At 38.6% G+C, this 15,905-nt stretch overlaps 2 protein-coding genes and 1 long non-coding RNA gene across 4 annotated transcripts; 1 reads left to right on the plus strand and 2 right to left on the minus strand.

The window, feature by feature from the left end:
- Window positions 1–396: 396 nt before the first annotated feature.
- Window positions 397–1,962, plus strand: LOC122837538. Its single transcript, XM_044127954.1, has 3 exons — window positions 397–497; window positions 735–919; window positions 1,028–1,962. Exons 2-3 carry the CDS (start codon window positions 735–737, stop codon window positions 1,794–1,796), a joined length of 954 nt encoding a protein of 317 aa, XP_043983889.1. The 5' UTR covers window positions 397–497; the 3' UTR covers window positions 1,797–1,962.
- Window positions 1,963–2,685: 723 nt separating this feature from the next.
- LOC122837435 (G2/M phase-specific E3 ubiquitin-protein ligase-like) lies at window positions 2,686–9,100 on the minus strand. Its single transcript, XM_044127789.1, has 14 exons — window positions 9,053–9,100; window positions 7,188–7,307; window positions 6,737–6,984; window positions 6,518–6,640; window positions 6,349–6,426; window positions 6,227–6,274; window positions 6,029–6,154; window positions 5,785–5,955; window positions 4,691–5,115; window positions 4,274–4,497; window positions 4,015–4,193; window positions 3,765–3,937; window positions 3,474–3,688; window positions 2,686–3,004 (listed from the first exon to the last, which is right to left on the minus strand). Exons 1-14 carry the CDS (start codon window positions 9,090–9,092, stop codon window positions 2,760–2,762), a joined length of 2,415 nt encoding a protein of 804 aa, XP_043983724.1. The 5' UTR covers window positions 9,093–9,100; the 3' UTR covers window positions 2,686–2,759.
- Window positions 9,101–9,932: 832 nt separating this feature from the next.
- Window positions 9,933–15,111, minus strand: LOC122837539. Of its 2 annotated transcripts, XR_006371779.1 has the most exons (5): window positions 13,660–15,111; window positions 12,175–12,223; window positions 11,916–12,055; window positions 11,282–11,421; window positions 9,933–10,864 (listed from the first exon to the last, which is right to left on the minus strand). It is a non-coding gene; the product is annotated as an uncharacterized LOC122837539 (long non-coding RNA). The 2 variants fall into 2 exon arrangements; XR_006371778.1 differs by lacking the exon at window positions 9,933–10,864 and having other exon boundaries at window positions 10,897–11,421.
- Between the last annotated feature and the right edge of the window lie 794 nt (window positions 15,112–15,905).

Genomic DNA, 15,905 nt, shown 5'->3' on the forward strand with positions numbered 1-15,905 from the left:
TATATGCATAGTGTCACCTTTAGGAAACACAGGGACACCTGCTTGATCTTTAATTTACTTTCTTTTTTATTATCGTCTTGTATGTTGTTTTCAACTTTTTTTTTGTACAAGCACTTTGAATTGTCTTTGGCTGAAAGGTGCCATATAAATAAAGTTGCCTTGCCTTGCCTTACCTGTAGAGGACAGGCAGATATAGACAGAGAAAAGCAGATGTGTAAAGTAAACATTATGCTAAGGCATTTGAATATGATTCTATTTTAGGTGCTCGCGGTAGACCAGCAATTCATATTACAAGAGAGCAGATCGACTTTCTTTTGGCCCAAGGACACACGGTCAAGAGGATGGCAAACATCTTTGGATGCTCAACATCATTTCTTTATAAGAAGTCCAAAGCACTTGGTGTACCAATCAGGGGAAGGTTGACTGCAGTGACTGATGAAGACCTTGAAACTAATATCAGACAACTTCAATCCCTGTATCCAAATTCTGGGACGGAGGTATGGAATCTAAATATATTACTTCTGAAGTAATATATTCAACAGTGGTGGTGCAGAATACTAATTATTTTATTATTTAATTTGAAGTGTCACAAATGATGATGATTAAAAAAAAAATCATTTATTTTATGACCAGATGTGAAATCTGAAACCTATATTTTGTAAAAGACTTCTTTCAAAATGTAAAATTGTGTGGTGGTTCAAAATAGTAAGACCACATGTCCTTCATTGAACCAGATGATGAGAGGCTTGTTGCATGCACGAGGACTAGTGGTTCCACGGCGTAAGGTCCGTGAGATGATGGCTCGAATCAACCCAATGGCAACTGCAAGGAGGTGGAGCAGTGCAGTGTCTCGACGTGTCTATCATGTGCCGTATCCCAACAGTTTATGGCATATTGATGGCAACATGCGTCTCATAAGGTATCTGAAAATATACAGAATGTATTTCAGAGTAGATGTATTAGAACTAAATTCACTATACACATTTGTATACATTATTCCTTATACATCTTTTGTATTTCCATTTAGGTGGGGCTTTGTGGTCCATGGTGGCATCGATGGATGTTCACGCTTAATTACTTACTTGAACTGCAGCACAGACAATCGCGCTTCAACAGTGCTATTCCATTTTCTCAAGGCAACAGACCTCTATGGCTTACCTTCTAGAGTGAGGTCAGACCATGGTGGCGAGAATGTGCAAGTGGCACTGGTGATGAATCTCCTTCAGGGCATTGAACGTCGGAGTCATCTAACTGGGGAATCCATCCATAATCAGAGAATTGAGCGTCTTTGGAGGGATGTGTTTTTACATGTTCTGGAACCATTTTATAGCACGTTTTATAATCTTGAAGATTCAGCCCTCTTGGATCCCAGCAACGATGTGCACAAACTTTCTCTTCACATAGTTTTTCTTCCTGAGATTCAAAGCCAACTGGAACAATTCAGAAAGGGATGGAACCACCATTCCTTGCGTACAGAAAACAATAAAACACCAACACAAATCTGGACTGAACGGATGTTGGCAAACATGGGTGCCAACAGCACAGCAACTAACAACGTATTTGGTGAAAATTCCAGCGCATCAGAGACTCTTGAAGAACTTCTGCAACAGCATGGCCTTTGGCCACTACCAACTAGTGATGCTGAAGAGGTTCCTAGTGTAGTTGTAGAACCAACCCAAACCAGGCTCAGTCAGCAGCAACTTCAGTCAGTTAATCTTGCAGTCAATCATATTTCAGATCTGAAGGAGAAATACCAGGCCTGTTGTGCAGAAATTGCAAATGTTTTATTGATTTAAGTACATGTCACTATGTTTGAGGAGTGACAAACATCAAGAACATTTGATCAGATGCATTGTTCTAAAGATACAATTACTACAAATAAAACTCAGAACTGACATGAATTGGTAACCTTACAAATGTAATTATAAAATGTTAAGGTGTTTAAAGACATGACAAATTACACATTCTGGAGAGGGAAAGAACAATAAAAACTACTTTTGAAAATGTTCATGTAGAAATGACTAGTATCTCCTAACTCCCTTTTCAAATGCATCTTTTGGGCCCTTTGAGGTTCTTTAGAATTTGATTTTGGTTTTAATCCAAATGAGCAGTGTTCATTACATGAACTAGAACAATCATTACAAAACATTAAACTACAATGCCCATTTACACAGCAAAAACAAAAAAATCTTACCAAAGGTTTTCCAGTGCAAAAATCTTTCTACACTTCAAATAAGACAAGTAAGATATAAGTAACTTTTCATCAAGATTTGAGCTTGTTTTAAGTCATTTTTTCCTTAATAACAATGAAGGACTTATTACATTGTCAGATTATTTCACTTATAGCAAAGGAAAGATGTTCAGTTATAAGTGAAATTAATATGCCAATGTAACTATTACTTTTCAACAATACTAAAGAATTATTATTAAGGTCATGTCTTGATGAAAAGTTACATGTAAGTTAGTTTTATCATTAGTGTACTAAGAAATTTGCACTAGAAAGTGTTCCAAAAATACTGGATAAGATCTTTTGTTTTTGCAGTGTTGCTCAAACATCCACCTTTAAATTGTGAAACAAAAAAGTGGTTAAAAAGACTTCTAAGCTTTGCACAAAAAAAAAGCAAATATTGTATTTACATTCCAATATTTTCCAAGTTCGGCCATTACATTACCTTTTACTATAACTTGCTTTAAAACACTTAACTTTTCAAAACATTCCAACTCTTTTAAAATAACTGCTTATTACACTTATTAGCTGATTATGCAACACCAAAGGTAGGTGCCTGCAGCACCCCGTCTGTCATGTACTTTGTGAAAGACTCATAGTCTGGGTGTAAAGGAAGGCGGAGTACTATCAGGCAAGTATTTGCTTCTGGGAAGACTCTGTTAACCTCATGGAGGAATTCAATTTTTGGACGATGGGGAAAGCCCAGTGGAGGTACCGTGGATGCTCCGGAAGCGAACTCCAGTATCATTTCAAGGGTAATGGGACTGCATTCTCCTTCTGAAAGACAAAATGTTGAAATTATGACCTTTGTAATAAAGTATCCAGTGTGTACTCTTAAAGACATGGAATAAAATGTGTTAAATGTCTCTCCTTGTTACTCCTCAATCTTGTTATATTGGTGATGACATTACATTTCTTGTTAATAAATATAAATCAATAAACATTTTGAAGACGAACCATGACTAAGCATGATCATTGTAAATAGTATGTAAAAGTATGCATTTATGCAAGAAATTACCCAATATATATTCACAGGTAAAAGACAGACAATTTCTATGGCAGCTTAACAAAAGACTTCCCAGGAAAGAGACTTTTCTAGTAATTTAACTGTTTTTGGTGTCACTAGTCATTTAAAAAGTCTGCCTCTATACTCAAACAATGATTACTTATTTTTGGACAGTGGTGATAAGTTGGTCACAAAATGTAATTGATACCGGTTGTGCTTACAGTATCACAATAATTGTACCTTCAATATCCACCAACCAGTCTCTCCAGTAGCATATGGTTTGATTTTCTATCCTCCTTTTATTGCTGCCTTGCACAGAAAAACACACTTGGAAAAGTGTGTACAGGTCCCGCGCCAAGAGTGGTTTCTCCTCACAGACAAACAATTCATGAAATACTGCAGGGTTTTTCTGAATCTCGTCTAGCACATTGAGAGTCTTCAAACCTTCCACAAACCTTTAAGAAATGAGAATATGGTCTTACTTTTAGAATACAACAAGATTTCTAATAAAAAAATTAGGATCTTGCTTACTGTTGCAATGCAGTGCATACTCGGCCATTTACAAAGAAGTCTGCAGCAGATTGCACAAGGGAGTCCCTCTCTTCCAGAGTAGTTACACGCCTTAATGCTCCAACAATGCTCAGGGTATCTGCTGCTTGCATAATGGCTTCGTTTGCCTCCACGATTGTGTTTGTATCCTGAATCTAAAAAGAAAAAAAATTATGTGAAACTGAATATAAGCTTATGATCATTATCTAAAATTCTTAAAATTGCTACTAACTTTGATCAACTGCTGTCTGAATGAATGGTTAACAACTTCCTCAACCAGGGTATGTTGAGACAATGTGCCACAAATCTGGTCATACAGCCTTTGAGAGAAGAAATGTGGTCCAATGCCTCCATGCACCAAACAGACTGATATCATTTTTCCAATACAGTAGTACATTTTTGACTCCAGCGCTAAAGAAAAAAAAATGTTACTTGACAATTTTCCATCCTTAAGAATTGGGGGGGAAAAATAGACAAAAAAGAATACAGACCACTAGTGTCCAAAGCTAGATGGCGGTCATTCTCATGCCCCTCAAAGACATTAGATTGATGAATGGCCCTCATTAACAGTCTTAGATACTCCCGTGTGGGACCACCTTCATCAACTGCCCCTTCAGCGTTGTCCTCTTCATCCACAAAAATAACATCCAGTTTTGCTGCAGGATCAAAACGGCGTCTTCTGAAGGCATGCAGGCTACATTCTAAAATCCTGTCCCTGCACACATTTATCTGGTTGCTTGTAGGACAGAAAGTCATATCAACCTTGCTGTATAGTTTTGCTAATATAGTCTGAAGATCTGTTCTGTAAAAAGAAAATATATTTTATTCTGTATAGTTGGAGTAAACAATGGTTTACTCCAACTGAGAGTACTGTACTGACACTGCCAGAATATGCAATTTTGACTCACTCATCCAAAGGCAACTCTGGTGGATGTTGTGGAGACTCAGGTGGCTCTTCCTGGTCTTCCAGGAGAATTATAGGTTGCTCAGTAAATGGAGAAGCTGATGCCTGGTCCTCAATGGTCATCACCTGTGGAGTCAGGTTAGGGTTGGAGGAGAGGGGCAGCCTTGAGGCTGCAACCAAAGAAACTTCAGAAGACGGCAAAATTGGTTGTACTTGTGTGGAGGGCTGGGACACAGTTGCCTGGGAGGAGAACGAAGTTGATGTTACTTGGGAGTTGGGCATGGTTGACAGCACTTGAGGAGATGTTAGGGCCAGTGGTGACTGGCCTGACAAAGATGTCAGTGCTTGGTCAGAAAGCGATGTCTGTAGACTTTGGACAGAAGACAGTGACTGCTCCAGCACTCCATCCGCCTGAACTGGACACTTTTCCTAAGCAAAATAAAACAAAAACCTAATCATGTCAATGTCAATCTTGCTTATGAAGCACTTTCAAAACAGATATTAATTGCTCCAAAGGTCTGTACAGTATTCATGAAGCACAGACAAAACTACATAAGGATAAAACACAAATTAAAACAGACAAGTAAACTACAATGTCAGGCCTTACAAAAAGCCAAAGAATAAAAACGAGTTTTATGGAGCGTTATGAAGTGTTCCAGACTATGGGCAGATCTAATGTTAATAGGTAGGTTGTTCCAAAGATTAGGAGTAGTGACGGCGAATGCTGCTCTTAATCGCTGTCACTCAATCTGGTCCAAGGAATATGTAAGAGCAATTTATTATTTGATGGAAGTGTTCTAGCACTGGAATGGTCGTGAAGAAGGTCTTGAAGATAAGCTGGAGCTAGGCCATGTAAAGTTTTAAAAACCAATAAGAAACAGTATGAAAACAATAGGCCTTTGCAGCGCTTTGCTGAAAGACCTCAAATCAATCCGATAACAAACTGGTAACCAATGCTGAGAAGCCGATACTGGTGTTAAATGCTCTCGTTTCTGGGATCTAGTAAAAAGTCTAGTTGCAGAATTTTGAAACATTTTGGGGGAAAAAATAAAAAATACTGAGACGACATTGTATAGGATTTGGACTTAATTACTTTACCTGAATATCTAGAGTTGAAATCCAAAGCACGTACAAAGTTGCAGATGTTGTTATGCCATGATCCATAAGTGAGCCTGATGAGGTACTCTCAGTTGGTGTGGATGATGTTGCTTGTTGAACACTGAATATTTCACTTGCCATTTCATCTTGTCCGACAAAGTCAAACAAGACCTTTAAAAAAAGGGTAATGTCATTTCAGTTACTTGAAAATAAATAATAAACATTCTCTGAATGAACACATTACCTGAATTGGGTCCGACACATTGAAATTTCTCTTTCTGATGAATCCATTCGGATATTTGAACTTCAACACCAGTCCACTTGACGGTTCTTCATATAGCGCCAGCCGTTGCTGGCGTTCTTCAATTGCCTAAAACATGAGCACTAAAACCTTTAGGTAATCCATAAACCACAATCATCCTAACAATGTAATAGTTCTTACTTTTATGCGTCTTTCCTCCAAGGCCTTGTAACACTGTCTTCTCCTTTCCTGGTAGAAAAGAAAATTGTGAGTAGCAACAACAACAGCAACAACAAATGATGATAACTAAAATGGTAAGTCACTTTTTCTTGGTCTGCTAACAAAGACTCTTCATACTCTTCGTCTTGCTGGGACCGCAGAGATCGCCAATCTAGAAGTGCCTATTGTGAATACAGCACCAAGATTGTTATAGTCAACATCAGAAATAAGATATAAAATTAAAATGTATATATTGTTCTTGAAATTAATGACCTGCTCTTCCCCCAAATGTTGTCTGTTGGTACTCTCAGCCTCTGGAGAGACATCCTGTACTTCTGGTGCAGTTGATGGTTCTGGAAGCAAACTCCTGGACATTGCTGAGGTTGAGTAGGTTTCCTAGACATGGCCAAGACATTTCAAATTATAGTGGAAGATATTACTTTGGATGTACCACACTACATAAAATTATTTTTGTGTACAAAACAATCATACCTGTGACACATCTGCTCGTGGTAGAATGTAGAGTCTGCTTTTGCCAACCTTTTCCTTCAGCTCCCTCACAGAATTCACCTGTAATTTTTTTACCTTTCTTCCTTTTCCAGCTCTTGCCAGTTCAAAGCCAACCAGATTTAGGCTGATGTGTGGGTAGCTTTGACATACAAAGTTGTTCAGTTCAGACAAGCTCCAATTCAGGTTAATTTTGGAGCTCCTGGTTTCTGTCCCCTCATGCACAGGGTTGCCTGAATAATCAATGGTAAACACAATAACAAAGAACACGACAATTAAGTTTAAACTCATCAGCCCACCAGATGACTCTGGTAAAAGAGTAAAATTATCATGAAGTGGTGAATTACAACCCAAATGGAGATGTTAAAAGCAAAAATAACTCCTTCACATTATGCGGGTGTATGAAATAATATATTTTTTGAAAATATATCCCCACCTAATCCATGGTTCTTCAGTCTTTGTACATCCGAGGGAGAAGGGAGAACATCAATATTAGGGCCAGAAAGCAAGAAAATATTTGTCTTCCATACAGGGCTTGGCAGCCTCCCAACCGAGCCTGCAATGAACACAACAGAATCACACCATTGATCCTTCATAGATGCTAACTGATGTTCTATAACATGGAGTGTGTAACTGGGGATGCCACCTTTTAAGTTTCAATAAGAAACGCCCACCATGGCGTCTCATGTAGATTATGAAAATTGTGAAATTAAAATGCGAAAGCCAATAATTTCATTTATCCTAATGAACAAAGACTGCGATGGACTGGCTACCTGTCCAGGTGTACCCCGCCTCTCGCCCGCTGCTGGTGCGAGATGGGAACAAATCAAATACACTACAAATCGCTTTCCATATCGCTTCGGGACGTAAAATTTATTTGCCAAAATATTGGACTATTCCGTATTTTATAGACAATTCCATATTTTATAGGGCGGATGGCAACTCCAGTGCTAACTAAATAGGCTACTTAAATTTTCTCAATAAATATTTAATTATTCCACTAGCACGAAGCTAACGTAGCTTGGAAAGCTACAGTTATATGAACCGATAACTGAACATCCACTTACCTCGGCTTCTCTGCACTTGACGTCGAAAAAGTCTTCTTGTTGCAGAGACTAAATTATCTGTATTTCTTAATTCATGTCGAGCTCGAGTTGCAGCGCTGAATATTGTGTTGAAAACACGAGCATTTGAGTTGGACTGATCTGACATTGTGGACCACTGAATAGCATAATCAAGTAGCCGAAGGCTAGAATGCCTTAGAATGTCCGCCAAAATGCTGCGTAAATCTGTGACGTTTTGACTAGACAGAATGCTAATTCAAGATATCAGTAATGTCATTTTGACTAGTCAAAATGTCAATTTAAGATATCTTAAATGGAAAAGCCGAATAATTCAAGATATCTCGAATTCATTTAGAGATATCTTAAAAGTAATTTTGACTAGTCAAAATTACAATTCAAGATATCTTAAATTTAGTTTTGTCTAGTCATTATTTGCTTTTAAGATATCTATAATTTAATTTTCACTAGTCAAAACTACATTTCTCCTATCCAAAAATACATTTAAGATATCTTGAATTATGGTGTAATTTGAGATATCTTTAATTAGAATTATGACTAGTCAAAACTGAAATTGAGATATCTTGAATTTACTTTATGACTAGTCGTAATTTAATTGTAGATATCTGAAATGTGTATTTCAGATAGTCAGTAATTCATTGTAGATATCTTGAATTGAAGTCTCCATAGAAGTCAATGGTAAATCTGACGTCATTTCGACTAGTCAGAATGTAATTAGAGATATCTCAAATAGGTATTTTGACTAGTCAAAATATAATTAGAGATATCTTAAATCGCTAAAACGTCTAGTCATAATACAATTTGAGATATCTGGAATGTAAGGGCGGCAAAACCGAATTTATGTTAAAACGGCTTGCCATATTTACTACAACTAATCCGCGTAGGACTGTCTGGGTGTGTGGGACACGTGTGCTTGCGGTGCTAACCAGGCCTCAGCGCATAGTGTGCAGCAGAATAAACAAGTCTGTCTGTGTTCACAGGCTGCTATTAAAGGCGTATAAAAGTACACATACACACACACACACACACACACACACACACACACACATATGCAATAACAGCACTCGTCATGGCCCTCAGGGGCTCCGTGTCTCTCGGCATGGGTTTGACAACAGCTGACCTAAACTATCCATGGCTTGCATCTCCGCACAGATATATAGGCAGACATAAAACATTTGGCACGAGCTTAGCTGCGCAAGCACAGAGCAGCAGGGCTTACCTCGATGAAACCGCATACAATAAATACAGCGTAATAACATGCTGCTGCGTCTAACAGCCGTCCTTCACCGTCCCGCTTCAGCAAAGCTGTCTTCGCAGCGCAGTTGCCATGTATCATCTACCGCTGCAGAGTACGTCGACTGGAATCGCTTTTTATTGGGTTTTTTTTTATTATTATTATTTAAAAATTTTCCTGTTGGCTCCATCTCCTCAGACGTGAAACATCAGATATAAAACCACGTCATGTCAAAACCACTTCATGTCCAAATCCGTGAAGAGGAATTTTACAGCCAATAGGCAGAGGGGGGTGGGGGGGTCCCACCATGGCCCCGAATGAAGACGTCAACGCTGAGACATTGTAAATCAGAGACTAATGTTACCTATGTGGAGGTTTCAGTTATGGATTTATTCAGTACTCCCACCCAGCCAGCATACCTAGGTGGGCCCCATATGGGTTAAAAGAGGGCTGTCAATATGGGTCCCAAAAGGGTTTGTCCACGGGTTCCATGGTGGCCCCACATGGGTTTGCCCAGGTAGATTTTAATGGGCTCCGACTGGGTCTTTAGTGGGGCCCAGATGGTTATCTTACATGAGGCCCACCTGTGGCCCACTTGGGTGCTTTCAGGTATATTTATGTGGGTCCCAATTGGGTCTGAACTGGGCTAGAATATGGGTAACAAGTGGGTTTGTCCACGGTTTCCATTGTGGCCCCACATGGGTTTGCCCAGGTAGAATTTAATGGGCTCTGACTGGGTCTTTAGTGGGGCCCAGATGGTTATCTTACATGAGGCCCACCTGTGGCCCACTTGGGTGCTTTCAGGTATATTTATGTGGGTCCCAATTGGTTCTGAACTGGGCTAGAATATGGGTAACAAGTGGGTTTGTCCACGGTTTCCATGGTGGCCCCACATGGGTTTGCCCAGGTAGATTTTAATGGGCTCTGATTGGGTCTTTAGTGGGGCCCAGATGGTTATCTTACATGAGGCCCACCTGTGGCCCACTTGGGTGCTTTCAGGTATATTTATGTGGGTCCCAATTGGGTCTGAACTGGGCTAGAATATGGGTAACAAGTGGGTTTGTCCACGGTTTCCATGGTGGCCCCACATGGGTTTGCCCAGGTAGATTTTAATGGGCTCTGACTGGGTTTTCAGTGGGGCCCAGATGGTTATCTTACATGAGGCCCACGAAGGTGCCTTGAGGAATATTTACCTAGGTCCCAATTGGGTCTGATCTGGGCTAGAATATGGGTAACAAGTGGGTTTGTCCAAGGTTTCCACGGTGGCCCCACATGGGTTTGCCCAGGTAGATTTCAGTGGGCTCTGACTGGGTTTTCAGTGGGGCCCAGATGGTTATCTTACATGAGACCCATGTATGACCCACGAAGGTGCCTTGAGGAATATTTACCTAGGTCCCAATTGGGTCTGATCTGGGCTAGAATATGGGTAACAAGTGGGTTTGTCCAAGGTCTCCATGGTGGCCCCACATGGGTTTGCCCAGGTATATTTTAATGGGCTTTAACTGGGTTTTCAGTGGGACCCAGATGCCTTATCCTTGTAGGAACAATGGGGTCTTTCTCACCTAACCTGGAAGTGAATTACATTCTTAGATATGCAATCTTGATCAACAAAACAAAGGTCCTAAAATGTGTTAGCATAAAACTTGCAATAGAAAAAAAAAGAGATGAAAAATTTATTTTGGTCAAGGCGTTTTATTTTGTAATTTGAAATATTGTCAGAAGTTATTTTTTACCTCACTACAGCAATTATTAGAACTTCATTAACACTCAGCAAATGGTGCCACAACAAAAAATGCGCTGTTAAAAAAAAACAAAAAAAAAAACAATTATTCACATGGCATTTTGAAAACAGAAACTAGTTTACTATAACAAACATATAAACAGATCTATAAATATAGATTAATGAACATATATCTATAGCTGCACACATATAAAGACACCTACATATATCTGTAAAGATCTATATTAATGTATAAATCTAAATACCATCTATATAACATACAGTGCAGACCAAAAGTTTGGACACAACTGTGAGTCCAAACTTTTGGTCTGTACTGTAGATATATATGTATATACATACCCAGAGCTATATAGATCTTTCACAATACCGTTTTGTCAAACATTTTTAAGAATAACCTTCATGTCACATGCATGCTTAAACTTAGAAAGCTCTCATACATTATTGAAACTGTCCATCTTGAAAGATCTGCCCACCTGAGTTTGAACTGACAGCCTCCCTAGTTGTTCTAACTTTCCTATTTCCACCAGTCACAGGCTCCAGTAAACCACTTTGAGAGTGCCTTTTCCATATCTTTGTGTGATTCTGTAGATGGATCCATTTCTTTTAAGTGTCCCTAAAATAACAAGCAAAGGTAGAAATTGTATTAGTATTTTACTTTAGTACAGTGTAAAATTTATGAGATTTGCATCTCCCCCTTCATGGGGCAAAAATGCTTGCAGAGATCTGCCATAATCAAAAGCACTCTTGAGTCATTATTATGATGTACAAAAACTATATTCTTATGGTAAATTTTAAATATATCCATCTATATAAATCAACTACTGGCATAAGAAAGGTTTTATTATGGTTTTGTAGATTTTGTTAATACTGTTTGAAAAACAAACAATATTACCTTCAAATTTTGTCATGTAACAAAACTTTTTAAGTTCTCAACACAATGAAAGAAAACTATGAAAATAAAACCAAAAATTGAAGTCTCAGTTTTTAACCTAAAAGATTACTAAAAATACCAAACAAAAAGCATATAACAACCAAAATAAATTAACATATGTTTAAGAAAGAAAAGTGGAGAAAGAATTTACTCTGACCATTAAAATTGATATTTACCATACACAACTTCAAAGAGACGCGGGTCACGGAGCTTGTGTTTCCAATGTCGTCCAAAAAGGCTGAACTGGACCGCCAATTCATGGGGCATGAGGACTCGCACAGCTGGACACTCCTCCAATTTCTGTAACCATGGCAACCTTAGGTATAATGACAATAATAAGACAACATTTTGAAATCAGAATACATGATACATTTTATTTTTATTAATCAGTTTGTTATTATTTCCCACTTATGCTTAATTTTTGTATTAATTTACCTTTTTCAAATCGTCAAAGGCGATCTTCACAGGTTGATGCTCTTGAAGTCTGCGAAAAATATTTATTAGTCCAGTTAAAATAACATTTGGGCTTTTCAAAAAGCCTATATATATTTAAGGCAAATCAGCCTTTGTATAGATTAATCACTGAAGCCTTATATTGTAAACACTGAACAGTTTCACTAATGCAATTATCCTCATTTATTTGGTACTGTGACAGGACTGACAGTAGTATTAATCTTAAGAGTAGTTTAGAAAAATCACTAATAAATATTACTAATAAATCCTAAAATATTGTACACATAAAAGAACAAGAGCTACACTTAAATATAAGTATATTTCACATAAGTGCTAGCAAAATATTGCAAAAATATCAGAGAAATTCTTCATCTTTCAATCATTGAATCAGGCTTGGCCACTGAAGACTAGTCTATAGACCAACACACAACAGCTGCAGACTGAAACAAATTATGAGAAAACAAAACACTTTAAAGTGTCACTTACATGATAAAACAAACATGATTTAAAAATATTAACTGCTATGCCTTTATTTTATTTACAAAAAAGCTTTTAGGCCCAATATACTGAAACCAAGTGGGCCCCATATCCATCCATCCATCCATTTTCTATACACCCTTTGTCCCTAATGGGGTCAGGAGGGTTGCTGGTGCCTATCCCCGGCTACTTTCCGGGCTGTTCACCCTGGACAGGTCGCCAGTCCATCGCAGGGGCCCCATATCTATCCCATTCCCAGTTAGCCCACATTAATGCTGAATAAGGCCCATACAATTAGCCCAAATGGGTCAACAATATGGCTCCCATCTTAGGTTAAACATATGGGGCTCATGCAGTCACCCACACAAAATCCATGCCCAATCACTACCAATCTAGCCCACAACAAAACGTTCAATGCAGTTTCATTTAAAATAAAAAAAGCACCCTTGCATAGGTGGGTCCCAGCCAAGCCAGCATGCATGAGACCCACCCATGCATGCTGGTTTAACTGATTGTGAGAAAGATTATTAAAAGCCCATGTACATAGAATGAAATCACAATAGTTACTCTTTTTAAATCATGCAAGTGTTTTTATTGTGTCAAGACACTGAAACAAATTCTGCTAGCAACTTAGATTCTTTAGTGAACCGAATTTATTCTGCCGGGTTAGCGCTCAAATGAACCAATGGTAGCTCAGCAAATAATGGCGCCGCATTATTTGAAAATGTTATGGCTCAAAACAATACGGAGTTTGAAATCGCTCTGCACCAAAATATTCTTATCTTATTGATGGTAGATTATTTATTGTGTTTTAACAATATCAGAAAAAACTGTCACAGGAAAGGATAAAAAAAACAACCCATAAATAATCTTTTGGGGTGCGCCGGTCATCCGATCTGTTACGACCAGCACATTTCTTTAACTGGCGATTTAAAATCTCCCTAAAATTTGATATAATACACGTAAAAAAGACAGAAGAGAAGTACTTACAGATTGTTTCGTAGGACAGTCAACCTGCAGATTCCGCGCAAACGGACTGATGAGGAGAATACGTTGGAGTGTGAAACCGCATATCCATCCGCAGTTAATTTTACGTTTTCCAAGAAACACAAGATTAATTTTGAGTGTTACATCGGTTTAACAAATGTAAAACCGATGTAACACTCAAAAACGTGCTCAAACAAAAATAAATAAATACGGTCGTCCTCCTTATTCAAATGTTCTTTGGAACTATTTTCTTTAGTGGATGTGTAAAATGCCTACTTCAATTCACCAATCTTTATTGGCAAAGGTGCCAAGAGCACAAGTGTCAAACTCCTGTCCTCCATGTCCTGCAGCGTATAGATGTGCCACATGTACAGAACCCTGGAATGAAATGGTTTAATGACCTCCTCCTTGTATAGATAAGTTCTACAGAGCCTTAATGAACTAATTATTTTATTCAGGTGTGGCGCAGGAGAGGCACATCTATACGCTGCAGTACACCTGCCCTTCAGGACTGGAGTTTGACGTCGCTGCAATAGAGCAATAAAAAGGTTAAAAAGATCATTGCAACCAGATTAAAATATATAAAATTAATCATTAATAGAAATGTTAAGTTTTTATTTCATTTTATTTATGCTGACAACTTGGAAAATGTTTGCAGATATATGAAACAGATGCTCAAAATTTTAGTCTTTCTCACTTGATAATGAGTTTTGCTTAAATTTATTTTCTAAACATTTTGTAATATTTTTCACAATGGTCTGATCTGAACAATTTCTCCAAATAAGAATTAAATCCTGTTGTGAAAAAGCTGCAATAAACCCTTTGCATTAAAAAAAGCAAGGTGAAAAGTCCAGATCTGAACCTAATTTTGAGTGAGCAGAAGATTACATATACATGGTGCATATTTAAAACAGATTATGTCTCAAAAATCACATCCAGACTGGACTGGACTGTTCTAGTGTAAATAATAAAAAGAAAAACCGTTAGGTGTTCAAAGTGTAGTAAGAACAATACTGAACTGTTTTAAAAAATAAAGCATTGAAGCATTATTTTTTAATGGCAATATCCTGGTCTTTTTGGAAGCGTAGTGTCATGTCGGTGTTAGTAAATGAGCCAGACACAGAGATCACATAGTGAGCATGTTTTAGGTACAAATACAATACACCTTGGTGACTTCCAAGACGAGGTAACCATCCAAGGAAAGCTTTTCCTTCTGTAGACAGAAAAGCTTATGCAATTGCTTCTACACTTCATATCAACTACATTAGAGGCCAACTGAGTACAAATTGCCTTGGCAAGACCATCAATCTGATACTTTGGGTAATTTTTTTTCCAAATTTTTAGTTTCTTGCTCTTGCAGCTTTTGCTTTTGACATATAGTGAAAAGTTTGAAAGTTACAGGTTAACCACATTCTCTATTAAGATGTTCCAAAGTTTTGTACCATTAACTGACATAAAAATCTATGGGTTCTACATTTCCTTGTTGAGGTCCAACTCATGTACGGCCATGTTTATGTCATGTGGGTTCGATGTGGAAAGCCCACATGGGCTTCCTATGTGGGGCCCATAATACTGAAACTATATGGGCCCCACACAGTGTAGCCCATTTCTGTCCCATTCCCAGTTAGCCCACATAAAAAAGGACTAGGGCCTACATGTCCATGCCCAGGTCCAACCCATTGTACGGTCAGCCCATGCTTATGTGATGTGGGTTCAATGTGGTCAGCCCACATGGGCTTCCTATGTGGGGCCCATAATACTGAAACTATACGGGCCCCACACAGTGTAGCCCATTTCTGTCCCATTCCCAGTTAGCCCACATAAAAAAGGACTAGGGCCTACATATCCATGCCCAGATCCAACCCATGTACGGTCAGCCCATGTTTATGTGATGTGGGTTCAATGTGGTCAGCCCACATGGGCTTCCTATGTGGGGCCCATGATACTGAAACTATATGGGCCCCACAGAGTGTAGCCCATTTCTGTCCCATTCCCAGTTAGCCCACATAAAAAAGGACTAGGGCCTACATATCCATGCCCAGGTCCAACCCATGTACGGTCAGCCCATGTTTATGTGATGTGGGTTCAATGTGGTCAGCCCACATGGGCTTCCTATGTGGGGCCCATGATACTGAAACTATATGGGCCCCACACAGTGTAGCCCATTTCTGTCCCATTCCCAGTTAGCCCACATAAAAAAGGACTAGGGCCTACATATCCATGCCCAGGTCCAACCCATGTACGGTCAG

This window comes from Gambusia affinis, linkage group LG09, assembly GCF_019740435.1.
Source record: "Gambusia affinis linkage group LG09, SWU_Gaff_1.0, whole genome shotgun sequence".
Lineage (NCBI taxonomy): Eukaryota > Metazoa > Chordata > Actinopteri > Cyprinodontiformes > Poeciliidae > Gambusia > Gambusia affinis.

What these genes read in the sequence shown, in the direction of transcription:
- LOC122837538 (XM_044127954.1), top strand. Translation starts at nt 735, where the DNA reads ATGATGAGAGGCTTGTTGCATGCACGAGGACTAGTGGTTCCACGGCGT. An exon ending in GGCAACATGCGTCTCATAAG is followed by an intron (nt 920 to 1,027) that starts GTATCTGAAAAT and finishes ATTTCCATTTAG; the next exon opens with GTGGGGCTTTGTGGTCCATG.
- LOC122837435 (XM_044127789.1), bottom strand. Translation starts at nt 9,092, where the DNA reads ATGTTATTACGCTGTATTTATTGTATGCGGTTTCATCGAG. An exon ending in TGTTAGCAGACCAAGAAAAA is followed by an intron (nt 6,275 to 6,348) that starts GTGACTTACCAT and finishes CTTTTCTACCAG; the next exon opens with GAAAGGAGAAGACAGTGTTA. An exon ending in ATGTGTCGGACCCAATTCAG is followed by an intron (nt 5,956 to 6,028) that starts GTAATGTGTTCA and finishes CTTTTTTTAAAG; the next exon opens with GTCTTGTTTGACTTTGTCGG.